This window comes from Amaranthus tricolor, chromosome 7 (genome assembly GCF_026212465.1).
Source record: "Amaranthus tricolor cultivar Red isolate AtriRed21 chromosome 7, ASM2621246v1, whole genome shotgun sequence".
NCBI lineage: Eukaryota > Viridiplantae > Streptophyta > Magnoliopsida > Caryophyllales > Amaranthaceae > Amaranthus > Amaranthus tricolor.
In genome coordinates this window covers 3,596,488-3,623,680 of record NC_080053.1, presented here as the reverse complement: position 1 = coordinate 3,623,680, position 27,193 = coordinate 3,596,488, and the positions used below count along the sequence as shown (strand labels likewise).

The 27,193-nt window shown below is 34.3% G+C and overlaps 4 protein-coding genes across 6 annotated transcripts in view; 3 read left to right on the top strand and 1 right to left on the bottom strand.

The window, feature by feature from the left end:
- LOC130818812 (uncharacterized) overlaps window positions 1–2,541 on the top strand; it is a 4,016-nt gene extending 1,475 nt beyond the window's left edge. The window contains exons 2-3 of the mRNA XM_057685040.1: window positions 1,150–1,248; window positions 1,346–2,541. Coding sequence (XP_057541023.1) covers window positions 1,150–1,248; window positions 1,346–2,089 — 843 coding nt within the window. The 3' untranslated portion in view covers window positions 2,090–2,541. The remainder of the gene's footprint in view (window positions 1–1,149; window positions 1,249–1,345) is intronic.
- Window positions 2,542–2,670: 129 nt separating this feature from the next.
- On the top strand, window positions 2,671–5,315 carry LOC130818813 (uncharacterized). The gene is made up of 3 exons (XM_057685042.1): window positions 2,671–3,650; window positions 3,768–3,866; window positions 3,938–5,315. Exons 1-3 carry the CDS (start codon window positions 3,534–3,536, stop codon window positions 4,139–4,141), a joined length of 420 nt encoding a protein of 139 aa, XP_057541025.1. The 5' UTR covers window positions 2,671–3,533; the 3' UTR covers window positions 4,142–5,315.
- Window positions 3,032–3,461, top strand: LOC130817726 (uncharacterized). The gene is made up of 2 exons (XM_057683582.1): window positions 3,032–3,172; window positions 3,267–3,461. The coding sequence occupies exons 1-2, from the start codon at window positions 3,032–3,034 to the stop codon at window positions 3,459–3,461; spliced, it is 336 nt and encodes a 111-aa protein (XP_057539565.1).
- An 8,808-nt stretch (window positions 5,316–14,123) lies between the features above and the next one.
- Window positions 14,124–26,588, bottom strand: LOC130818811 (uncharacterized). 3 transcript variants are annotated; one of them, XM_057685037.1, is made up of 5 exons: window positions 26,265–26,579; window positions 21,806–22,039; window positions 16,768–17,134; window positions 16,520–16,686; window positions 14,124–14,635 (listed from the first exon to the last, which is right to left on the bottom strand). In XM_057685037.1, the coding sequence occupies exons 2-5, from the start codon at window positions 21,899–21,901 to the stop codon at window positions 14,345–14,347; spliced, it is 921 nt and encodes a 306-aa protein (XP_057541020.1). In that variant the 5' UTR covers window positions 21,902–22,039; window positions 26,265–26,579; the 3' UTR covers window positions 14,124–14,344. The 3 variants fall into 3 exon arrangements, with proteins under 3 accessions (XP_057541020.1, XP_057541022.1, XP_057541021.1); XM_057685039.1 differs by having other exon boundaries at window positions 21,806–21,951; XM_057685038.1 differs by lacking the exon at window positions 21,806–22,039 and having other exon boundaries at window positions 26,265–26,588.
- Window positions 26,589–27,193: the final 605 nt, after the last annotated feature.

The window sequence follows — 27,193 nt, the reverse complement described above, 5'->3', positions numbered from 1 at the left end:
GAGATGTGGATAAATATCAATCTGATAAGTTGGTCTTATGATATGGTATTAAAAAACATAATTAACTAAAAATTTAAATTAATAATTGATGTATTTAAGATATGTTACATACTTTATTAAAAACTTTAAATTCTCTCTTTTTGTCACAAAATACAATGAGTGAATAAGTTACTGAATTAAAGAAAAATTGTTTTGTTATGGTCAAATTTAATGGGATATAATTAAAAAAAATAGCAACTTTAATGAGAACAATAAAAAATTACAAAAAATAAACAGCGAAATAAGTTGAAAGTATTAAAAAGTTGCAGTGCCTTCACGAAGAAATAAAAGGTTGGAACTTTTTTCTTAGTCTTCAATTAGTTGGGAAATTAGCCAATTTTATAGGTTAGGGTAAGGAAATTATGTTACGTGCAAAATTAGGTGCGACAAATTATCAAAGCATGGGCCCTACTTAACCTCTTTTTTTTTTTTTTTTTTTTTTTGTTTTTGGAAATGCCTATAAGGTGAAAACTCTCATATTAGAGAAATAAATCACTTAATTATTATACTTATTTAAAATAAGTATAATAATTAAATGAGATAAAGAAATATATTAATTAGAATTATCCAAACATAAGGATTATATTTAAAAAGCAAATTTTTGTGAAGTTCATTAATTATTATAGTTGTAATTTTCTATATACATTAGTGCCATGATTAATAATTTTTTAGTACAGAAATTCTAATTTTCCATATTTAATTTAATCCTTTAATCTGCACTACTAGTATTTTACTTTGTTTTCACCCTAGATGTTGTCTCAATGTTTCGACACTAGTAAAGATCTAGTAGTAGAACAAGTCTTGTATATGATCGTTTTAGTATGAAATAATCCCATAAAAGTAGCTCGTTTTTCAAATTGATCACTTTAAGATTATAAATGATGACTTTAAAGGTGATCACTTTAAGAATACAAGAAGTGATTCTTTAAATATGTAAGTGATCACATTAGACAAAAAATGTACATTGTGTCACGATCTTAGTTAGCATGACTTAAGTATAAGAAATGTAGCAAATTGATTGGAAAGTACTCTCGTCTGTGTAGATTTTACATTGTTGGTTACTCTATACTTGTCATTAACAACTCTTAAATCATCATAATATGCTTACAGACTCCTGCTGCACAAAGCACAAACCCAAGTCCTGCATCATCAGAACAACCTACTCGAGTCTCACCCTTTGTCCAACATCATTTGCGCAATGAATCTCAGGTAATTTCATTCAACCATCAACTCTAACTTTTTTCCCTACTCTATTTTTTTGTCAACTAAAATCGCGTTAACGAATTCCTCTGTATATTTCGTACAGCGCTCTGATTCATTCAGCAAGCTAAAATCCATGTTAAGCGGTTTACAAGACCTACTTGATGAAACACAAGAAACTGACTCTAAATCAGATGCTGGTTCAGAGTTCTCTGCAAAGCAGGATCTCACTTCACACCAGCCTCACGAAATCGAAGTTAAGATGGCTAAACAAACACTTAAAGAGTTACGGGGCATGGATTTCAACACTCTTTTGTCTTCTGGAAGAGACAAGAAGCTAGAGAAGTCGATCAATATTGTTGTTGCTGATGCAAATGTTTCTTTTAATGGTCAGATTCCTAAAGAGTTATCCAATCTTCAAGACCAAATAAAGTCTATGAGGAATGACCATAATTTAGCCTCCCAAGAGTTGAGTGATTATACTACATTTACTACAAGGAGAATAGAAATCAAAAACGAACTTAAGAAGGATGCTGCTAAGGCTCACGAGCTGGAGATTTTAGAAGTCGGGTTTAGCAACATGCTCGAGACAGCAAGAGCTAAAAGGGATGATTTGTTGAAGCAACTTGAGGAAGTTGAGAATAACATTAAGGTTGCAGAAATTGCTCAGGCAGATAATGCAGTGGAGATTGAAGAGCTTATTTCAAGAATAGGGGATAAGAGTCAAAATTTGAGGGACATGGAGAAGAATCATAAGTCATGGCAGGTAAAAAAAGCTGAAGCTGAGAGGACTTTGGAGAATGTAGAACAAGAGTGGCTTAAGCTCAACAATTTGCTTCAGGATCTTTGATTCTCGCTTTCACTTTGTGCGTAATCATTTTAAACATTCTATTTATGTCATTAAGATTACCAAGTTGTCAAATCATGTGTATAGTTATTTGTTTGTTTTTTTTTATTTGTAAATTGTAAAATTATACTTCATATGTTTGGTGTCGTAGTCTTTTTGGTATTGGTTTTTCCTTTTAGAAAATGTATTGGGTTTCTTAAAGGGGAATTTTGTAAGTTTAATGTAAAAAGAATTTTTTATATATTATTTTGATATAGAGATAATAATTATGATTCATATATAGTTGGTTAAAAGATAGTTGAAAATGGAACAATAGTTGGTTAAAAGATATTTGAAGAGGCCATTTAAACGGTCGTAAGTTAGTCGTAAAACAATCGTACTTTGTTCAAAATGGTGGAATATTTCCCACCCAATGATTTTCATCAATATATATTAAATCATATAAGACTACATCATTTCATATAAAGTTTATGGTACAAATATAATTATTTGTTAATGTTTAAATGGTTTTATGTGACTATTATTATGTTGTTTTTTATAATTATTATTACATCTTTATTTGTATTTTATGGTATAAAGAATAGCTTATTTAATTCTAATGATTTTTTTAATTCATCACGCTTACTTTTTTTTTAACATGAACCCGTGTAGTGTAGTGTAGTATACTTTTATAAAATTGTTATGAAAGATGAACAAGTTTATCATAGATAATTCTATTCAACAACTTTTCAAATAATTCTATATCTTATTAATCCCAGGAAGCTTCAAATGTCAACATATAAGAGTTTGAAATGTCTACTCTTTTCTTCTTTGCTTGTCCCCCTTACCTTGCAACTTCTATCCGTTGACAAAGACTCCAAAGTCAACCTCACTAATTCCTTCTCAGAAGTATTTTAAAACCTGTCCTTCACACCCGATCTCTTGATTTGATTCAAAACAAAGTGAATGGATTTCTTGAAGAGAGGAAAAGTGTTCCGGCTAAAATGCAGTGGGCAAAGTAAGTATCTGATAGCTCATAAGGACGATGAAACCATCCAACAAAGCCGGAATTGCTCCTCCAAAAAAGCCGAATGGGTGTATGAGCACGTAGAAGGAAAACCCAATCTGATCCGCCTTAGAAACTGCAGCAGCTATAGATACTTAGCTGCCACACAAGATTTATTTCTTCTTGGTATGACAGGAGGAAAGGGTTGAACAGACAATGAGAATGGGTTCCACTATAGATTGGGAGCCCATCATAGAAGGGCTTTACATCAAACTAAAGAGTCATACAGGTAAATTGTTAAGAGCCAACAGAGGACCTCCTCCTTGGAGGAATTCTGTCACCCATGATCAGCCTGGTCATTGGACATCCACTGAGAATATGACATTGTAGATTGTCGATATTGTCGAGTTCGACTTACAGTCTCTAGAGAATGGTAATGAAACTGCTGATTCTAATACATTCATGGAACAACATCAAGGGACTAGTACTGATGCATCCTTGTCCTGCACTGCAACAGATCAGGAAGCTTATTTTTCTCCTAAACAAAGTTTTAATGAAAATAGACCTGCTACAGATCAGGTAAAAAATAATGCTTTTATGCTTTAACTAATTAACATTCCTTTCTTGTCAGATTCAGATTTCATTAGATTTATCTAGATCCGTCAAAACGACCCCTAAATCATCATGTGCTTACAGGCTTCTGCTCCTCATAGTAAAAACCTAAGTCCTGCATCAACGGAAAATTCTACCCGAGTCTCAACCTTTGTCCAACATCATTTGTGCAATGAATCTCAGGTATTTCATTCAACTATCAAATTCTGCAAAACTACTTTGCGTAAACGAATTTTTCTGTTTATTTTGTACAGCACTCTGATTCATTCGACAAGCTAAAATCCATGTTAAGTGGTTTACAAGACTTACTCGATGAAACACAAGAAAGTGATACTAAATTAGATGCTGGTTCAGAGTTCTCTGCAGAACAGGAACTGACTTCACACCAGCCTCACCAACTTGAAGTTAAGATGGCAAAACAAACACCCTTTTGTCTTCCGGAAGAGACAAGAAGTTAGAGAAGTCGATCGATATTGTTGTTGCTGATGCAAATGTTTCGTTTGATGGTCAGATTCCTAAGGATTTGTCTAATGTTCAATACCAAATAAAGTCTATGAGGAGTGACCATAGTTTAGCCTCCCAAGAGTTGAGTGATTATACTACATTTACTAAAAGGAGTGGAGAGATGAAGACCGAACTTAAGAAGGATGCTGCTAAGGCTCACGAGCTGGAGATCTTAGAAGTCAGGTTTAGCAACATGCTTGAGACAACAAGAGCCAAAAGGGATGATTTGTTGAAGCAACTTGAGGAAGTTGAGAATAACATCAAGGTTGCAGAAATTGGTCAGTCAGATAATGCAGTGGAGATTGAAGAGCTTATTTCTAGAATAGGGATAAGAGTCAAAGCTTGAGGGACAGGGAGAGGAATCAGAGATCATGGAAATTGAAAAAAGCTAAAGCTGAGAGGACTTTGGAGGATGTAGAACAAGAGTGGCTTAAGGTCAAGAGTTTGCTTCAGGATCTTTGATTTTTTGCTTTCTCTTTGTGCTTGTTCATTTTAAGGATTCTAGATGCTTATTATATGTCATTAAGATAAGCAATTTGTGAAATCATGTATTTAATTATTGTAAAATTATATGATATGTTTGGTGTTTTAGTCTTACTTCTTTTTATATTAATTTTTCCTTTTAGAAAACATAGGGTGTCTTAAACGGTTTGTAAGTTAAATATAAAAAGAATTATTTATTTTAATTTTGATAGAGAGATTATAAGTACCATTGTTACATAGTTGGTTAAAAGATAGTGATATTTGTTGAGAATTATGAGGCAACAGAGCATGGCTAAAATCTTAAGTTTACGATGTATACTAAGGTATAAAAGTTTAAGTTTAATTATAAATTCTAGTTATACTAAAGTTTACTTCTTTGAAAAGTTATTGGCAAGTACTATAAAAATACACTGGTGGAAAAAACATCAATTGTTGCATAACATATACCGCGGCTGTAACCGCCTCGAATTATGAAGGCAAACACTAATTGGAATTTAGTATTAATCAAGCGGAAGCTTACTTTTGCCAACACAATTAAGGGGTTACTTAAAGGTCAAACTAATATCCACGTAAAATACTTGAATCAAACCAAAGCAATATAACGGAAGTCTTAACTGTCTAAAATATAGGAAAATTACAACCAAATCGAAGTAAGTCCAAAGTTCAAATTACATCCTTAGAATAGTCTAAATCTAAAATAGTCTCTCAAATACAATAAAGAGATCTAAACAAAAAGGGGAGTCATACTCCAACTCGGGTTCATCTTCTGCTCTCATATCCATTCTCCGTCAAGGTGCCATAGGGGTTTACTCTAAAAACAAAACCATTGGAAAAACATACAAAGCATAGTATCAGCAAAAAGGTTGAGTATAAACACACTAGTGTCTGTCAAACAAGTTATTAAAACCTTTTTGATTTGAGTAAATTCATATTGAAATATGCCTTTTCATTTGATAAATCATATTATCATTCAAACCCAGTTCAATGGTTCTATAGTTATTTCAAATTCTCATTTTTCATCATAAATCATAATATCTCAATGGATCCAAATCAATTTCAAACTCATATTATAAGTTTACATGGGTACTATGTGAGTCATCATGTGACTCGTTTGGTAGTCGGTCTACCGTCCTCGACATGTCCGGCAAGTGTAACACAATGGTATTGTGAACAATACGCGCTCAGCATTGGTGAGCCGTTTAATCATGCACACAACATTTGCTGTGGCATATGTACCCGCCATTAGGCTAAAACATTTTTGTATATAATATATATCTTGTAATTTTAATAGCATTTGAAAGTCAAAAATATTAACTTTTTCCATATGATAAACATCTTTTATTTGCAACATAGCAAAACATACTTTATTTGCGACTTAGCAAAGTCAAATCATAACATTTCCTACTTGGTAAAACATGCTTGACATAATCATATCATCAAACATAACCTTTGTATTATATTGGGGCATCACTAGCATGTATGGAAATGCATCGTAACAAAAGTGATTAAAGTTCAATACGATTTTTCAAGGAAACCACTAAAATGTTTCGTTTCAATCCTTCTTAAAGTAAATATAACTTAAAAGAGTTTTGATATTCATTCAAAACAACTAGAACATAATTCATAAGTCTATAAAATCATTATGACAGAAGATTTCATAAAACGCTATTTTCTTAAATACGAGATAGTTTTGCCGGTAATAAAATCGATAATTGATTTACAAAATACATATTAATTCTCCAACAAGGCCCAAATTAATCAAATCATGATAGTACCTTATTTAAAATGAATTTAAGGTTGTCCCATAAGATTATAATTGGTTATGCGAATTTATAACGATCTTACAATTATTTTCGATAATTTAGGTATTTACTGTTATTTAAATGGTGTCTTAAATCCGTAAAATTTATAAACCATCTAAGTTAAACTTATTTTATACTATGAGGTAGTAGGTTATTAATATAATTATAAATTTTTGATATAGGTCTATTTTTACCCAAATTTAATTAACAATATTACACCTTTTGATAAATAAACATTTTCTATTAATTTGATAAATTAGTAAATAATTAATAATTTATTTTATAAAATTATACCAAAGTTCCAGAAGTCATATAACATATTTATTAAGCCATTTGAACTTATAAAAGTCATATATGATGTTTTATTATTTTGTATAGACATTTTATCGATAAATATAGCTTTTTGGGAATGGATTTGTTTAAGAGGCGACTTCGCTCTCGAGATGTATTCCTTGGACATTTGGTTTCATATCTTTTATCTGCTGCTAAGACTATGACATCACTAAATAATCTACAATAACTCTAGTAGAACTCGATCCACAAGTTTTAACTTTAAAAATTTCGTTTTCTCATGCCTTTATGACATCTTGGTTTAACTCGGGTCCTGCTTAGTTTTCTTTTAAAATATAAAAATCTCTCTTTTAACGATCCGAGTTAAAACTTTAACTAGAAATATTGACTCAAATTACAAAATTAACTAGAACATTAACTAGAAATATAGTGGATTCTAATAAAAATAATAAAACGATAAAATTTGACAACATTAAAATGGCCAAAACTGTTTGGTGAAGTTATGGTCGATTTTGACTCAGGTTTGTTTTTAGCATTTTTGAGTCGGGTTATTTTCATATAACCAGTTAAAACTTTTGAGTTTTCACCTCTTAAATTTCGATCTGAGTTTTGAGTTAAAATTTGACGGTATACAATTATACATTTTGTTTTTGCCTTAAAAGGTGGATGATTTTGGGGTTGTTTACATGGTGTTGCATACATACCTTACCACATCATAATGGTAAAATAAATATAATATACTTCCTTAAGATAAAAATATTTTTCCATCTCCAGCTTTTAAGTTTACTCGTTTTAAAAACTATAGTCTCAAAGTTTATTTTTTGAGTACTACAGCCTCCAAATTACAAAAGTCGACATCGATGCATCCAAGACTTGTTTCTAAAATACCCTTTGACCTTTTCTTTTACTTTTGACCTTGACCCAACTCACATACAACTAACCCACATATTAAACCACACCCCTTCATAACCTTCTCACCTCCCTCTCTACCATTACCACCACCACCTCTCACGATAACTTCTCCTCCTCTCTATCTTTTTCATTCTCCTTATTCTTCTTCAACCTTTCCTTCCATGGCAAATCTTACCCATTTTGATATCTGCCACACCCTCTCCTTGTCCACCACCCACCTTCATAGCACCACCCATGATAGTATTGAAAATGTTGAATGTTCATTTAGGTTTTAAGAATTCTACAATCCTCTCAAGAATTCCCAACCTAATTCATGTAATAATTTTGAGATGTATGTATTACCCACTGTAAAATCATAATCATAGGAAATTAAAATAAAAATAAAGAATAGAAAAGTCCTAAAATTAGAATATCCAATTCAATTAGGTTCCTACAAATTTTCCAGATTGAATGAACATACACAAGTCTTAAAACTAGAATACCTAACTTAAATAGGTACTTAAAATTTTCCCAAATTTATATTTATGGTGGGTTGACAATGGAAGAAAAAATAAGAAAATTTTGTAGATGTGTAATTTTGGTTGGTTGAAAACCTAATTCAATTAAAATACACAATTTTTTCACATAGAAAGGGTTAGATTATTGATGACTTATATTCACCAAGTAAACTAAACAATGATTAAGTGCCTTAATCATTTATATTAGTGTACACAAGAATGGGTACAAGGTACTATCTTGTAATTGGATGATCAGGAATCAAGCAAGTACCATAATATAATGTACTAATGGTAGTGGAGTCTTATAGATGCAAAATATGGCTTTGTAGTGTAAGAATTCAGACCAGGACTAGTCAAAGAGCCATAAGCTGTTGTTTAGCTGCTGCTCGACCACTACTCACCCGAGCCAGGGTAAAGCGAGCTACAGTTGGCCCTTCTTATAAGCATTTTAGAGAGACTTTTTTTATATGGTAGAGACACATTGTATAGTGACTAGTGAGGATGTTAGAAAGACCTTAACATAAAAGGACCTTATTGATTCTCAATTTTGCACAAAAGTTGTCAATAGAATCTAATGATGCATTTAAGGAGTCAAGTTGAAACAAGAGAGGTATCACTTGCAACTATTGTAAGAAAAAAATGCTATCTTAAGGGATATTGTTGGAAGTTAAAGTTCAAATAATCTGATGATTGCAAGTCCAATGGAACAAGCTCCACCGAGGCTAGTAAAGTTGAGGAAGAATATGATGTAGGTGCTCTTATTGTTACTAGTGAGTACAAGGGTAGTGAGTCTTGGGTATTTGATTCGGATGTTCTAGCCACATGACTTCTAACTGTAGTTTCTTCTTAACTTATCAAAAGGTAGGTTGATAAAAGAAAAGTCACTATGGCAATGAGGCTAGTTGTCCAGTAGTTGGTGTTAGTGATGTTAGGATCATTATGTTCAATGGTGTTATGAGAACATTGTCCAGAGTCCTTCATGTTCCAAGCATGAATAGGCACTTAACTTTCCTTGGTAATTTGGATAAAGAAGGTTTTAGGTGCATTAGTGAAGGTGGAGTTATGAATGTTGGCAAGAGTTCTAAGTTGTCCATGAAAGGGTCCGTTGATGATGATGGCTTGTATAAGCTACTTAGTTCAACCTTAATTAGTTCGGTTTGTAATGCCACTACTTCAACCAAGCATGGTAATGATGATACTTCTTTTGATGACATGAATGTAATTTCAATATCTCCCAAGAAGTCCATGGGTTGTATGGACTTGGTTGGTAATTGATCATACTCTTTTGTAAGCCTTTAGAGGGCATTGTACTGCATGTGCTTTGTTTGTTTTGTGCACATGTTTATTTTGCTTTATTGAGTTTTTTTCTAGCTAGAGATGTCTTTGGGAGTGTCGTTGGATGAATCTTGAAGGTGTTGTTTTGTGACTTAGAGAACACAAATCAAGGTGGAGATTTTAAGGATTATTGATGACTAATGTTCACCAAGTAATCAAAACAATGATTAAGAGCTTTAATCATTTATGTTAGTGTAAGTAAGAAAGAGTACACGGTATTATCTTGTAATTGGATAATTGAAAATCAAGCCTGTGTCGTAGTATAATGTACTAATGGTAGTGGAGGCTTGGAGGTGCAAAGTATGGCTTTGTAGTATAAGAATTCAAACCAAGGATAAGTGAAAGAGTAATAGGGACAAATGGGGGACCATAGGTGTTTAGAAAAGGCAAGAAAAAACATCCAGAAGCAATTGTTCGGCTGTTACTCGACCACCACTCGCCTGAGCCAAGGTCAAGTGAGCTGCAAGTGGCCCTCTGTTCATGTTCTGATGCTCGTTGTCTCCTCCATTAAGTTGATGCCCCTCTTTTGTGTTACTCATGCATTGCCTTAGTTATTTGGTGCACCAAAGTCTCATACTTAGAGAAAACCTTCTATGTTTATGTTTTCTCCCTACATTAGCTCCTCTCTTCTACACATAACTCCAGTGCAATTCCTCTCATGTTTGCATTTCTCCTCTAAACACATTAATATTAATCATAGGCTAGATGGTGTATGTAACCCATTGATTGGTGAACCACCTTAAATCTTTGTCTTGATTATTTCTTTAGTATTGTCATTTATTATATATACTTGCATAGTTTCTTCCTACACTTTGACACAACATAAACATCAACTTAACTTCATACTTTTGATCACTGCAGGAACACCATAGAGAATCATGAACAAATAATAAACACATATACATCAGTAATCATTGAACTTACAACAATTAGAACCATAGAACAAGGGGATAGACAACGATATAGTCCAGCAATAATGAATCTACTCATCTGTCTAAGCACTTCTATTTATTCATGATTTCTCTTTCAAACTACTAATCCCTCGAAGTATATTCAAAGGAAGTGGATCTTTTCTCTATTCAAGGCATAGTGACACGACCAAGGGCATTATCGGCCACTCGGCGCCCACATGGCAAAGTATGAGCTCATACCCCCTCCAACTGACCCTCCTAGGTCCTACCTTCGGAAAAACTAATACACTGGGGTACCAATTCAGTGAAGAGGCCACCATATTGGAGTTTGCAATGCCCGCATGGTAAAACCTCGGTCAAGGGGCAGTGTCGGCCACCCGGCGCCCAATGACAAAAGTATGCTCATACCCCCGTTACGGTGATCCCGTCGGATCTCACCTAGGGGACTACTAAATCAATTGGACATGATCCAATTGAGTCACGCCAACTGTTGGCCTCTTAGGTTTTGATGATGACTTCACTTTTAAATAAACAAACATGTTTTAGAGATTGTTTTGTAGGTAAATATCCGATTTTGTTAAAATCGTTGATGAAGCCTATGACTTGGTTCGTGGAAGTTGTACGTGTCTTAAATATCCAAGAAGTTAGATAAATGCTTAGGATGTACAGGCGGTCTACTGTTCCCAAAGTTGACAATCTGACGGAAGTTGTAGATGGAGACAGTACACTGTTCTTACGTTGCAAGTCTGGAGAAGACATCGGCTGGAAAACTGCAAATAATTTATTTTCTGCTTTTAAGTTGATGTAACGGTTAAGAGTTAAATTAGTTGCTTAATTAATTAATAAGTTGGTTGGCAAAACTATTTTTAGTTATCTAAAAATAACCTAAGACATATTCTTTGATTAGAAAAAGTCTCCGCTAAATTAGGATCTCACTATTAACCTAAGACTTATACTATTTGTACCGTGGCTCCATATTCAAGGGTTCCGATAACTTCTCCTTTATTTTAGGAACAAGGAAAATTGGAAGTTACTTTGCCTATTTTTGGTATGGTTGTTACTCTATAAATAAGAGTGATCTTTGCTTAACCGAATATCCATCTTAGAGTGTCCTTAAGGTGAGATCAAAATAAGAAAAATATTTTGCTCATGAATTTGCCAATATCCGGCTGCTGGTGGTTGGTCGTGGAAGAAGGAGGATGAAGTGGTGGTGGCAGTTGGGGCTCCATGGGCAGCCTCTTGAGGCAGCAACTGGCGGCACAAAAGGAGAAAAGGAAGAAGACAGGGAAAGAGGGAACGAGGAAGATAAGTGAGGCGTGATTTTCTTTGTGAGTGAGGGAGGGAGTACTCACTTAAATCCTAACTCATCCTTTTATTTTATTTATTTACTTATTTATTTATTTATCTAGGTTTATTTTTTTGCGAGGCCCAACTAAGAAAATCACCTTCGTGTGCTCACACATTTTAATAAAATAATTATTTTGATTCGAACCTCTTTATTTTAAAAATCGTAACTATATTTTTAATAAAAATATAAGTTGACATTGAAATTCGTATATGAAAAAAAAAGAAATTTATTAAAACTAATTCGAAAACAATTTAATATAATTATAAAATCTCCCAAAAGTTATTAAAATATTAATTAATGACGTCAGAAATTATCGGAGTATTACAACACCTCTTCTTTTAGAAAGGAATCTGATAAGTGAAGAAAGAAAATTAGGAAGAAAATCAAGAAGATAATATGAAAAGCAAGTTGAAAATGGAAGATGTGTATGTATGGTGGGTGAAAGATTCCATGAAAAGGTTAAAGTAGAAGGAGAAGATAAAAAGGAGGGGAAGGAAAGTTATGGTGAGTTGTGGTGGTGATGGTAGAGAAGGAGGTGAAATGTGTTAACAGAGTGTAGTATGGAACGTGGATTAGTTGCGAGTGAGTTGTGCTAAGGTCAAAGATAAAGGAAAAGATTTAAAGCTATTTTGGCCACAAGTTACAGAAATGACTTGACTGTATCGACGTTGTCTTTTGTAATTTGAAGATTGTAGTTTCCAACAAAAATGAAGACTGTAATTTTTAAAACGACTAAACTTGAATATTGTAGTTGGCAAACTATTTTAAGATACAATATAGTTTTTGCCGGAAATTTTCATCATATTGAGTTTGTAGTTGTAAATGTTTAGTGACTCATAGGAGTTAGCTAGTTAACCAATTATTCATTGATTAAAAGAGGTGTAAATTTTTACTAAGATTAGCTACTAGATTTACTTAGAAGTTACTTATTTTACGAAACAAAAAAAAAAAAAAAAAAAAAAAAGCATGATCAATTACGGTCCCTATCTTCTTATATTTTTTATAGTTTTTAATTATGTAAAACTAGAATTATCAATGACCACATTAGTACATTTCATTCAAATAGCAAGAGAGATTTGTGGTAACAAGTTATTTAAACGTTCATTCCATTTACTATAAATAATGTTTTCCTTAATACTGGGAATAAATCCTGAAATCAAAAATAAAATTCAAGACGACTAACCAGGATCACAGAGTTTTATAAGTGTAGATGATTCTGCAAACTATTAAAAAAACATTATTTAATGAATAATTAGACGATCCAGATTACTCTAACGACTTGTTTTGTAGTCTGTATGTAACACCCCGAGATTTTCTAAGATCTAGAAATAAGTGATTATAAGGCAAAATCAATCTAACAAATGTCCTTTGGGCGTTACCTTGAATAATAGTTTATTTGAAAAAGTAACTGGAAAATAAATAAAAAATAATAATAACAAAATACATTTTGATGTGTAGTTTGATGATAGATAGCTATATTAAGGAATATAATATTATATTCATATAATTTATAGTTTTAAATATATTTTAGGCTATTACTTAGTGTTAATAATATTAATAACAATCATCATAATCATAATTATAATGCTAATAACAATCATCAATATCACAATCATAATCATAATTCAGTCAAATTCATAATGCAGGAAAAAATGTTGCATTAAATTTTGTAAAAGCAGCAAATTATCACTCACATAGTAAAACTAGACATTAAATCATAAATTATAATGCAAGTATTTTTTTAGAGGAATTATGATTTTCGGAGTAATTATTATCATTAGTTTTAATTTACTAAAGATGCACCAAAACATGACCAAGAGAAGATGTAAATCAGCATGAGTTAAGTAACAAACCTTATTCTGAATTCTGTATCATCAAAGTATAATTCCTCTTACCTGTGAATAAAGTGACTTTGCTTTATTTTATTCCCTCATTGCAATATAGAATGAAAACAAGATAAATAATAATTAACACAATAGATACTATGAGAGTTTGGTAACATAATATAAAAAATAAAAATTTTATTGATTAAAGTATAAATGTAATAATGTCGTCGAATTTCATTGGGTGTATATAAAGTAAATACATTGAGAATTAAAATGTAAACTAGTTTCTATAAATCAGATTATGTGTAACAATTTCCTTAAATTCTATTGGTTACTAAAATAGAATGTACCTAAATGAGAAGAACATTTTAAAATTTCCTAATAGGGAGTGTGAGAAGAACAAACGAAAATAAAGCCAGTACTTTTAAAGCCTATTTTAAAATTCCAAATAAAAAAAAGCATTAATTTTTTAATTATTAATAAAAATCCATAGGACCCCTATTAAAATTAAAACTTAAAAACCACAAGTGATTTTGTTTCTTGTCAAAATGAAGGAAAGTTATTCCTTTGTTTTTTATTTGTAGAAGTTGTTATTCATTAAAAAAAATTAAATAATTGTAAGGAAAAGATGCTCACAAAGCCTAAAAGAGCAAATTATGTTGGATCTTCCGTTTTAAATTTACATAGTTCTTTGTTCGCATCTTCTAATGAGGCATAAGACAGTCTGATCTGAAAAGTAATCAAGATTAGCTTCAATCTTCCATCATAAAACCATTGCCCACTGGTGATGATCGTAAAGAAGCTACGATGATTAAAGCTGCTGATAGAAGTGCTGATGAAAAAGTGATGATAGACACCATTCTTGCGTGGGCTTTGATACCTGCTGGTATGCTCCACACAATATCATCAACTTCTCCCGCATCCGTGCCGCTAATGGATGAAAATAAACATCCCTCACCAGGAGATTGTCCGTCCATCTTACAGTAGATAAACAAATCAGGAGCACCAAATCTGACTTTTGCATATCCACTTTCTTCTACAGGCTATTAAAATGAAAGAAAAAAGACTTTGTTAGCTGCTGAATAAAATAACAGGAAGGATAAAAATGTTTGATCAATCATCTTCATTGTTTTGGCCCAAATTATTGCACCTAAATGTCATATCCAACGTCAGAGTGTTCAGGTTCTAACATGAGATGAAATACAAAATCCGAATAGTATGATTTCAAATTTCTTGTTTAAAACTATGATGAGAAAGACGTCGAAAGTGGCCAATCACCAAAGGATGTGTCTAGAGCTACCTCAATCATACATTGAATTACGATGTGGAATCTCAACTAACATGCTGAAGTTAAGACTTATGAGATAAATAAACAATTAAAGATATTTTACGAGACAACTAGAAAACCTATAGCACACGGGATTGCGCAATCCGTTAGAAGATGCATAGATTGCTCTTTATCTAAAGAAGAGCTTCACCCAATCCAAAATTTGCTTAGGATAAAAAAGTAGACTGCAAAATGCAGATATCTAACATTCAGGGTTTGGCACTCAGCATCAATAATCCAATTGTTGTATGCTTCTAGAATTCTGCACCCACGGTCCTAACCACTCCCCAAAAAGCTAAAAACGCAAGAGTAAACTGCATTCATTGAATAGTCGTGTACTGATACTTTCCATCATCCTCGTCAAGAAAGCATACATCAAATAATTCGTAAATTCCAAATTTTTATTGAGGTGCCATATTAGGGAACAAGAGAAGCAAGGGATCTATTTTATAAGGAGGAAGAGTATACTTGTTGCAGGACTTGCCTACGTGTCTTTCTAGCCTACACGTGTATCCCTTAAATTAAAAACTTGTCACTACCTGGATTGATCAATCTAGGCCATAATATGTAAAGAAAACTTCCAAACAAAATCTATGACCTCGAATAGATTTGTTCACTTGCCAAAGCTCTCCTAAAAGAATCTACGGCTAATGAAAAACCATCACATCACAACTTTTTATTATCTTTGTTTCTTATATTAAAGATAATAGCTTCAAAATCCTACATATAGACCTTAAGAATAAGTTAACGATTCAGAGAACCTAGACCAAGCTCAAGTAAATTAAAGCATAAATGATATACATCTGGTACAAGCTACACAACAGAATTGTTTACCTATTTCCTTGGCCAGTAGAGTGTTCAATGATCACTTACAAGAAGAACCCTGCAGATGATGATTCATATAAGAGGATTTTGCTATATTTGCTCTTTATTTAATAAATATGTAATTTTACTTTTGCATAAATTCTAAGAAATGAAGGGAACAGTTTCTATTTAACATTCATGCACATGTGGCTGAACGGTGTAAATGAAGTAGGCCAGGTTATCACTTATTGTGATTTGTGAATAAAAAAAAATCAAGGGCAACAAAATTTTACAAAATAAAAAAAAGTTTTTTTTCTTAGAACCTTATAAGGAAAATCTTTAATTAATTTAGATTCAAAGAATGTATTTAATAAGCAAGTCTGACAAAATGTATAAAATTATACATATGCATGTTGTCCTTCAAAAATCATAATCAAACAAGCATCTCCTCTTCTAATATGCTTCTAAAAATCTAAACTGAGAGATTAAGCAAATATGCCGTTGTAAAAGCAACCCATCTGCAAATTCAGGTTAGATTGCAAACATGAAATCCAACTCAGCTTCATACAAGCAGAAATCAGCATATACATCAATTTTCATGATCCTTAAAGGTATGGACACCCTTGATTTCAGAACATAAACACCTTTTTTAGTAAAGTGTACCATGAGACCAGTAATCATTTGGACTAACAACATGCTTAGAAACCAGAAAATTTTAGAGAAACGATATACTTCCGCAAAAGAAATAAATAATTAAAAGTTGCAGTTAAAGATACTATAATTTAAAAACGTTTACCGGATATCGTGCATGCAAAGGTATTTCAATCTTGTACTCTAGTAATATCTCCTGCCCTGCTGAATGATCCAGCGCTGCATCTAAGTGAACTTCAACTGTTGACTGGTTGGAAAGAAAAGATGGCAACTCCAGATTTGTATCACCGAAAACAGCAGCATCCTTGAAAACTGCAGTAAAGAGCTGCTCTTAGAAATTATTTCATAACAAAATTAATAAACCACAAATTTTAGAAAACAGCTTGCAAGCACCTCCACGACGAAGAAGATGTTGAAGTTCAAAAGGATCCGCAAAAACCCCAAATGGTAGCCTTTCAATTATTATGAAGTCACATATCTGTGAGGCCACGTCAGCAATCAAATTTGCCTGAATGCTAAATCTAACAATTGAAGATAGATGGCGATGTGAACCCTCGCCAATTAGATGGCGCTCGATATCCAATAGCCTGGCAAGTTTTGTCTTTGAGCCAACAGCATTTTTACTCATGTGCTCAAAAACGTTTGAATTGGTGAAGCTATCATACTCCCTGAAAAACGACTCTAGAGCATATCTTGCAAAACAAGGCATGGAACTGTCTTTGTTCTTGTGAGTTCTATCGCTGTAATCATTAAGACTTTCCTGAAAACAAAATGACTAACAAATGAAGATCCAACCAGGGACAAGCATTAAGCAGACATTGCATTTCATGTTCCAACTAAATAAGGATATAAACTCTAACATGACACATTATATATGCTCCAATAAAAATTAATTTAATAGAGCTAGAACAACAACATTCATTACCCCAATGTCATTAAGTGGCTCCCATCTAGGCAAAGTTTGGTGGTCAGATGTATGCAACAAGCCATTGTTAGCTATGTTACCTGGACTCTAATACCAATGTAAGAATCATATACGTGTCCAATTGTCCGACCTGGCTAATTTATAAAAATTTTCAATATTTTAAACTAAGATTTTAGTGTTCAAGTATCATACACTTGTCCAAGTAAGGTCAAACATAGGTACTTTTAGTAAAGTGAAGAGCCCGGGTAACAAAATTTGTTTGTAAAAGAAAGAGTTTTTTCAATTGGCCCATGGTAATGAATATTATTTGCAATTTCACATAAAAAGCAAGTGCACGTAATTTAATTAGTCAACTTATAGCCCATTATAATTTGAGAAGCTTGAGGTTCTCTAAATAAGTCATAAACTCATCTCACATCTTTTACAAAATGAATGCCCTTCTCTTTCCCTTCCCCTTCTATTTATATGTTTCTCCCTACATTTTATTCCCCCAACTAACTAATTACAAAGTATTATTTATTATTTAATTCCTATATTTTATCCCGAACACCGATCGTAGTCATCCATTGGAACACTGGTAAAATTGGCAGTTTCTGACTATGCCCCGATTTCCAATAGGACATTCCTAGCCTCCCCTTACCAGGTCCGACCATATGTCGTTTACCCCTTTGAAATAGCCTTGGCTTTGTCCCTAACTAATCCCAAGTTCATGCGCAACCCCTTTGCTCGGGTTACTTGTGTCAGCCTCGATGTTGAATAACCCCATGTCGTATTGTGGTTGACTATGGCATCCATATACAAGTGTCCCTTTCGTGTCTCGAATTTAGCATGGATGGCACCTAAGTGGCGTGAGCACGCTACTCGCTTCTCCTCATTCTGGATCATCTCTTGGGCTAAGGCAGCAAGCTGGGTGAAAGTTAGGTACTTGCGTGCTATGTGTGGCCGTCCAAAAAAGAAAAAATTACTTCACCCCTTTGGCTCGTGCCCCTTTGACGTGCTTCCCCAAAAAGTCTTAACCTCGGTTTATGACTTCAGAGACTTTCTGATGCAAAGGCATCAAGCAACAAGAGTCTCACAAAGGGCATGCAGGATGCAAGTGGGTTAACACCTACACCGATTGCACATGAGAAACAAAGAACCAGCATTGACACGTTAGACATGTCAAGAAGGGACCTATGAATTCTCAAGGAAGCTGAGGAAAGCCAAAACACTACAAAAACTAACAATCTGAGCATAAGGAGACAAGCAGACAACAAGAACAGAACAGCAGAAGAGCCTGACGACCAGCAGACCTTGCTGTCACTGCTGCGCTCAGACCGGAGACACCTGGACCGGGAGGAAGACGAGGATGTCATAGAGGCCCTAGAGTCTTACTAACAATACACCAGGAAGCCTGTGAGACACGTTGAAGAAAGGCTGGCCAACAGAATAGAAAGATCAGAAATTTGCCTAAGTATTGGGTTCTGTTTGCATTTCTGTTTTGTTAGTTAATTCCACGTGTATTAAGCAAGGCTCATTGTAACGGCTATTTCTAGATGACAAACTCTATAAATACTTAGACTCTCATGTAATAGTTCATTCATGTTTTCATTTGATCAATCAATATAGTGAGGTATTTTCAGAAGAAGTTTTTTTCTGTTTTGAAGTTTTTGTGCAAACTTCATCAAAGTTGTGGATCAACTTTGGTCGGAGAGTTTGAAGAGTTACATAGCAACTTGGATTCTCAAAGGAACTATACAATCCAGGATTAAACGTCTTGGCATTGTATGTATTGTAGGATAGCCATAGAAAGCAATCAAGGTTCATCAGTCATCACATCAGAAAATCAAGAAGTTCCTTCTTGTTCTGTTCTGAGTGTCTGATCGTGTATTTGTTGATTGTTTTGGGTTTATGTGTGGATAATTGGGTAAATTTCTGAATCAACATTGATCCTTGCATAACAAAGGCCATAATCAGCCCTTTGTTTTGCATCACTTTCCCTTGTCTCCCCCGCCTTTGCCTGAAGGTGCCTCAACCCCTTATCTTTAGAGCCTTCCTTCTTTTGGAATTCTATAAGAGACTCGGATACCAATAGAGCTATTTTGATATCTTGTACGTCCCTTCGTTGTAGCTTTAATTTGGCCCATCGATTTAGACCATCCATGAAGGAGAACAGGGCTTCCTTATACGACAGTTTCGGTATTTCTAACATAAGATCGTAAAATTCTCGTACATACTCTCGGATATGCCCATCTTTGTGGTGCAAGCGAAGTTTAGCTCGCACATCATCTTTTGTATCGGCGAATAAGAATTGGTTTCTAAACCCGTCCTTCAACTCCTCCTAAGTAGTGATACTTGGCCCTTTGTCTTCAATGGATTCCATCAAGACAAGGCACTATTTTTTAAGTAAAAAGAAGCTTGATAAATCCATAGCAAGTCATGCTCCAAACCAATCGCCCCAAGGTGATGCTCCAGAACGTGAAGGAAGTACTCCACCTCTTTGAGATTCCGACAACCAGTATGTATCTAGCTTTGGCAACTCCAATCGGTGAGCCACCGTTGTGACTCCCTCTGTGCCTTGTGCGTCAAATCGTGTCTTGAGCCTCCTTACTTCCACCTTCGTCACATCGAGCTCATTTCTCAAACTATCTACATCCCCTTGAAGTGTGGCAATGAGGAAGGCATTGTTGTGACTAGCCTTGTCACTTCATTCCACAACCTCAATAAGAGCCCTAAGCATTTCATCGTGCAGTTATTGTACGAGATCTAGCAATTCCTCCTTGAATTACTCTATGCACGTAGTGACTATCTCCTTCAGGGTGTCAATATGCTCCTCCCAATGCTCTTGTTGTTCCGCAACCGTCAATGTTAACTAGGCAAGCTTCTTTTCCACTTAGCCTCAGTCTCACTTGTCCCTCCTACTTATCTACAAGTATCTAGAGAATTCTACTAGTAATCTAGTATTCATAAGTCTACATACTACTCTAGACTAATGTGGAAAATGCTAGAGAAAATTCTAGTCTTCAGAGGTTTCTCCTTGTTAAAGATGCGCTTTGGGCAGATTTGGCCACAAAAAAGCAAACTGCTCGACACGGTCCAAGCAAAGTAGGTCTTGTCATTAGAACCTGGATAGTGCTACACTTTGTAAAACATCTTGAGATTCCTAATATGTAAGACAAGCCAATTGGTTTACAAATTGGTGTCAATAACAAATAATAGATGAAGATCCTAAGCAATGAACATATTTTTCTTAAAGACTATGGAGTTCATACTCTTCCGAATAATCAAAAAATCATAAACTCCACAATACCGAACAACAATCAGAAAATTTTACCAAATCCCAACATTCCTAGAAAGCATAATTTTTGAAACATGTGGCTAACTACTTATTCTTGTCCTAAGCAAACATAGACCTCCTTTCTAACCTACTTCTCCTTTGCAAAGGGTTATTCCATCCACACAAGAAAACGGACCAAATCCATACTAAAACGCCTTTACTCTTTGTTGAAAGTCTTAATAGAAAGTGAAATTTTCTACCCCTAGTGTTGACATTTAAGAAAACCTCCTCATCTCCTTGGTGAAAGTCCCCCTACAATTTCCGGCTTAAAAGAGTCTCAATCAAACAATTTCTTGCTCACTTAAGTTTTGAAAATGACTACTCCTCCTAACACAAATTTCAACACCAACTTGTAATAACTATGCCCCTATTACAAACACATTACTCAGCTGAAATAATATCACTGAGCAAGCAGCCTTTTCCTTATATCAAATGCAAAAGCCTTATTTACATTGTCAACCGCTCTTTAGAAAACTTAGCTCTTATCTAAACAAAAAATCCTCTGATATAAAGTCTTAGATCTTATAATCATTAAATGCAGCCTGGTGGAAACACCTATTTTGCTCTACCCAAATGCAGCCCAGATAATAACCTTTAAATCTTATAACAAAACTTGAATCCCAAACATGGAAGACTATAACATAAGAACCGTAAAAAGTGTTCCCTAATTTATATTCAACATGTCAATGATAAAAAGTCCTAAACTTAGATACCCAGCAACATCAGGGTAATATGATGACATGATGTTACTTAAATCCCACAAGTCCTTCGAACGGAGTTCTATTGGTACCCCTTTCATCATCAAACCCTAGCTACATTGTCATACATTTCAATAGGGTGTCCTTAAAAGTTCCAATAACATGGTCAAAACCTCCCAAATTCCTCAAACTATAACAAGTCATTGATCCCACAAATCAATCGCTTGGAGCCCTAATCAAAACCCTTTTTTACCAAGAGCATTCACACTTAACCAATCTCACAATACATTTTTGAGAAAAAACTATCATAAACGGAAATTTGTTAATCAAAGAAAGAAAATTTCCATAAAACCTTTTTCCACCTTCACTGCCGATGATCTACTTAAATTTTTTTCACAAATTGAGATCAGAAAGCAATGATAAAGCAAGCTCAGTAAAATTTAAAAAATCAGAAAATAAGCTGTAAAAGATATGGCATAGCAGATGACTAACCTGACTAGAAACTGAATAGCAACCATAAATGCAATGTTGATGAAGAAGCATCACCATTAAAATAAATCCAGAAAGTTGGGTGAATTTGGCAACCATTTTCTGTCTTTGTTAGTTTGTATTAATTAAAGTGCATGCTGATTTTGTCTCTGCTCCAAACCAAATGGTGGATCAGTTGATCTGACTCGATCAAACAATATGGGTATCCTAATCCAAAGTGATATACTGACTTGTATACTTGATACATGAAAATCAATCAACAATCATAACGATTAGAAATCAGAATAAATGGAAAGCAAACAAGGATAATACTAGTACTCAGTTCGAGTGTGCCATAATAAAGATTAAAATGATGCGTTGCTTGTTAAGGAGTCAAGTAGGAACACGAGAGGTATGACTTGCAACTATTGTAGGAAAAAGGCCATCTTAAGGGATATTGTTGGAAGTTAAAATTCAAATAATCTGATAATTGCAAGTCCAATGGAACAAGCTCCGCCGAGGCTAGTTAAGTTGAGGAAGAATATGATGTAGGTGCTCTTATTGTTACTAGTGAGTACAAGGGTGGTGATTCTTCGTATTTGATTCGGGATGTTCTAGCCACATGACTTCTAACTGTAGTTTCATCTTAACTTATCAAAAGGTTGATAAAAGAAAAGTCACTATGGGCAATGAGGCTAGTTGTCCGGTAGTTGGTGTTGGTGATGTTAGGATCATTATGTTTACTTGGTGTTGTGAGAACATTGTCCAGAGTCCTTCATGTTCCAAGCATGAATAGGCACTTAACTTCCCTTGGTAATTTGGATAAAGAAGGTTTTAGGTGCATTAGTGAAGGTGGAGTTATAAAGGTTGGTAAGGGCCCTAAGTTGTCCATGAAAGGGTCCGTTGATGATGATGGCTTGTATAAGATACTTAGTTCAACCTTAATTAGTTCGGTTTGTGATGCCACTACTTCAACCAAGCATGGTAATGATGATACTTCTTTTGATGACATGAATGTAATTTCAATATCTCCCAAGAAGTCCATGGGTTGTATGGACTTGGTTGGTAATAAATCATACTCTTTTGTAAGCCTTTAGAGGGCATTGTACTGCATGTGCTTTGTTTGTTTTGTGCACATGTTTATTTTGTTTTATTGAGTTTGTTTCTAGCTAGAGATGTCTTTGGGAGTGTTGTTGGATGAATCTTGAAGGTGATGTTTTGTGACTTAGAGACCACAAATCAAGGTGGAGATTTTACGGATTATTGATGACTTATGTTCACCAAGTAATCAAAACAATGATTAAGAGCCTTAATCATTTATGTTAGTGTAAGTAAGAAAGAGTACAAGGTACTATCTTGTAATTGGATGATTGAAAATCAAGTAAGTGCCATAGTATAATGTACTAATGGTAGTGGAGGCTTGGAGGTGCAAAGTATGGCTTTGTAGTGTACGAATTCAAACCAAGGATAAGTGAAAGAGTAATAGGGACAAATGAGGGACCATGGGCATTTAGAAAAGGGCAAGAAAAAACATCCAGAAGTTATTGTTCGACTGTTACTCGACCATCACTCGCCTGAGCCAAGGTCAAGTGAGTTGCAGGTGGCCCTTTGTTTGTGTCCTGCTGCTCATTGTCTACTCCATTAAGTTGATGCCCCTCTTTTGTGTTACTTCCCCTATAAATACTCATGCATTGCCTTAGTTATTTGGTGCACCAAAGTCTCATACTTAGAGAAACCTTCTCTGTTTATGTTTTCTCCCTAAATTAGCTCCTCTCTTTTACACATAACACCAGTGTAATTCCTCTCAAGTTTGTATTTCTCCTCTAAACACATAAATATTAATCATAGGCTAGATGGTATATGTAACCCATTGATTGGTGAACCACCTTAAATCTTTGTCTTGATTATTTCTTTAGTATTGTCATTTATTATATATACTTGCATAGTTTCTTCCTACACTTTGACACAACATAAACATCAACTTAACTTCATACTTTTGATCCTTGAGTGAGGTATACACTTGTAACACCCCTGAATTTCCAAACCCTTAAACGAAACCAAAATCGTAAAGGACGGGAGGAAATTCGGGTGTTATATAAAAAGAAAAAGAAAAAAATTTAAATAAACGTTAAAGATTAACTTTAAAAGGTGAGTGTAAATTTCGGCAGCATCTCTACTAAAATTGAGGATATAATGTAGATCGATAGATAGAGTAATTCAACTAAACTAATCGAAGGTATCAAAGCCCTCTAGAATATGTCACGACGGAATGAACCATTGTCGACTCATCAATTCATCGATTCTAACACGGATCGTGGTTCCAGTGTTAACGCATTGGTTTAACAGCTATAAAAGAAGTATACCTACAACCGTACATCCAAAAATCATGCAGCGAAACTATAAATCATACAAGGAGTCACATGGCTCCACACAAGGGATTACACATCCAAAAACTTTACATGTAATATAAGATTCACAAGCATTGGCTACTAGTAAAATAATTGCTACGATCGTACTCCGCTCTATCCCCCAATGCAATACAAAAGAAGCTCCTATACCTGTTATGTCAAACTATGATCCTCCTGTTGTTCAACATAAAGACCATAGCCAAATGTATCATAGCAGGAACATCATAGAGAATCATAAACAAACAATAAACACATACACGACAGTAATCATTGAACTTACAACAATTAGAACCATAGAACAAGGGGATAGACAACGATATAGCACAGCCATAACGAATCTACTCATCTGTCTAAGCACCTCTATTTACTCATGATTTCTCTTTCAAACTACTAATCCCTCGAAATATATTCAAAGGTAATGGATCTTTTCTCCATTCAAGGCATAGTGACACGACCAAGGGCGTTATTGGTCACCCGGCGCCCATGACAAAGTATGAGCTCATACCCCCTCCAGCTGACCCTCCCGGGTCCTACCTTTGGGAAAACTAATACACTGGGGTACCAATTCAGTGAAGAGGCCACCATATTGGAGTTTGCAAGGCCCGCATGGTAACACCTCGGTCAAGGAGCAGTATCGACCACCAGGCACCCAATGACAAAAGTATGCTCATACCCCCCTTACGGTGATCCCGTCGGATCTCACCTAGGGGACTACTAAATCAATTGGACATGGTCCATTTGAGTCACGCTAACTAATCATAATCAAGGCTCAATAACTAGGGAATCACTTCGATACCACACACAACCATAGTGCGTTCTCTACTATTTAGAAATTTGTTCTCATAGTCTCCTAATGCTTTCATTCTACTTGCCTATATCAGTATTATGACTATTTGATAGCATAGTTTACTTTCTGGCGCTCTATAATTCTAATACGATGCATATAATCATGAAATATTGATAATACCTTAAAACGATGAATATGATAATTAATTACTGCGTATACGTATCTGTAAGCGTCACTACACGATCAAAAGTCACAAAAATCACCCAGCTAAAGTTCTACCTTCCTTTTATGAAATAGACACCTATATAAGTTAAGAATAGAACTAATAAGTCCCCTTAACTACTCTGTCATACCAACTAAATACCAAAGTAACCACTATCATCCATTCGAGATAAGTTCCAATCGCCCTAACACGTGCACATCTCATTCAATACAAGTCATAACCATTAACTCAACACAACATAAGTCCTTTCATCAAATTAAAAGTACAAGTATATGTGAATCGTTCCTTTCCATCAACTAATTTTGAGTATATCGGTTCGTGTTACCCAAAAATAACTAATCACAACTAAGCCTTCAATTTTAATATAATACTTATATAACGATAAGGCAAATCTTATAGTTATCGAATCACGATATTATTTGTTACATTCTCCAAAGCTAGAAAGAACTATAATCACAACAACACGACAAGTAAATTTAGCAACCATCGACGATAAGTTGACATTATGCTCTTGGCTTTACTAAGATTATGCATTTATAACTTCAATGACGACCTACTAAGAGCATTTGTAATTCACAACAATCAACTCACAACAATTAGCAACTATTACTCCCAATTAACAACCAAAACCATTTCTATAGTCAACTATAATAAAAATCATTAATAACTTAAATATATCATAATCACAACTAACACAACTAAACCTTAAAACAACTTATGAAATTATCAAATCAATCATCGCACCACCAACATATAACATAAGAGCACACTCTATTAAAATTTCATCCCTAAATTAAACCCTAATCAATTCATTGTTCAAAGATAACATCTTTAATTACTAACCATACTAAGGTTCAAAGAAACTAATACAAAATCAACACACAACCTGTAATTTTTAATTACACTCCAAAACCTAAATCATAAATATGTTAAACTCATCCATCAAACTCTTACCCACAAAAAGATTCAATGAAATTAACACAAACCAACATCAAACTCAATACACTAAATAAAACTCTAATTAAAAACCAGAAAATTAATTAGAGAAAAGAGGAGATGGCTCACAATGGGTGAACAAGATAAGAGGGTGAAGAAGATGGTGGTTAGTGTGGTGGTGGAGAGGAGACACCGCTGCCCAGCAGCCGGTTTCTGGCGGCACATTGCTGCTGCGTGGCTGTGGGTGCGACTCACGGCCAGCAGGTGGGTTGGGCTGCTGGTGGTTGGTCGAGGGAGAAGGAGGATGAAGTGGTGGTGGCTGCTGGGGCTCCGTAGGCAGCCTCTTGAGGCAGCAGCTGGCGGCACACAAGGAGGAAAGGGAGAAGAGAGGGAAAGAGGGAAGGAGGAAGATGAGTGAGGCGTGATTTTATTTGTGATTGAGGGAAGGAGTACTTACTAAAATCCTAACATCTTTTTATTTTTTTTATATATTTATTTATTTACTTACCTAATTTCATTTCTTGCGGGGTCTAATTAAGAAAATCACCTTTATGTGCTCATACATTTTAATAAAATAATTATTTTGAATCGAACCTCTTTATTTTAGAAATCGTAACTATATTTTTAATAAAAATATAAGTTGACATTGAAATTTATATATGAAAAAAAAAAGAAATTTATTAAAACTATTTGAAAACAATTTAATATAATTATAAAATCTCTCAAAAGTTATTAAAATATTAATTAATGACATCATAAATTCTTGGGATATTACAACACCTCTTCTTTCAGAAAGGAATCTGATAAGTGAAGAAAGAAAATTAGAAAGAAAATCAAGAAGACAATATGAAAAGCAAGTTGAAAATGGAAGATGCGTATGTATGGTGGGTGAGAGATTCCATAAAAAGGTTGAAGTAGAAGGAGGAGAGAAAATGGAGGGAAAGGAAAGTTATGGTGAGTTGTGGTGGTGATGGTAGAGAAGGAGGTGAAATGTGTTGACAGGGTGTGGTATGGAATGTGGATTAGTTGCGAGTGAGTTGTGTTAAGGTCAAAGATTA

What these genes read in the sequence shown, in the direction of transcription:
- LOC130818811 (XM_057685038.1), bottom strand. Translation starts at nt 26,360, where the DNA reads ATGTGCCGCCAGAAACCGGCTGCTGGGCAGCGGTGTCTCCTCTCCACC. An exon ending in TCTTATCTTGTTCACCCATT is followed by an intron (nt 17,135 to 26,264) that starts GTGAGCCATCTC and finishes TTTTGTTTTCAG; the next exon opens with GAAAGTCTTAATGATTACAG. An exon ending in CTTTGCATGCACGATATCCG is followed by an intron (nt 14,636 to 16,519) that starts GTAAACGTTTTT and finishes TCATTTTAATAG; the next exon opens with CCTGTAGAAGAAAGTGGATA.
- LOC130817726 (XM_057683582.1), top strand. Translation starts at nt 3,032, where the DNA reads ATGGATTTCTTGAAGAGAGGAAAAGTGTTCCGGCTAAAATGCAGTGGG. An exon ending in CCGAATGGGTGTATGAGCAC is followed by an intron (nt 3,173 to 3,266) that starts GTAGAAGGAAAA and finishes TTGGTATGACAG; the next exon opens with GAGGAAAGGGTTGAACAGAC.
- LOC130818813 (XM_057685042.1), top strand. Translation starts at nt 3,534, where the DNA reads ATGGAACAACATCAAGGGACTAGTACTGATGCATCCTTGTCCTGCACT. An exon ending in ATAGACCTGCTACAGATCAG is followed by an intron (nt 3,651 to 3,767) that starts GTAAAAAATAAT and finishes ATGTGCTTACAG; the next exon opens with GCTTCTGCTCCTCATAGTAA. An exon ending in ATTTGTGCAATGAATCTCAG is followed by an intron (nt 3,867 to 3,937) that starts GTATTTCATTCA and finishes TATTTTGTACAG; the next exon opens with CACTCTGATTCATTCGACAA.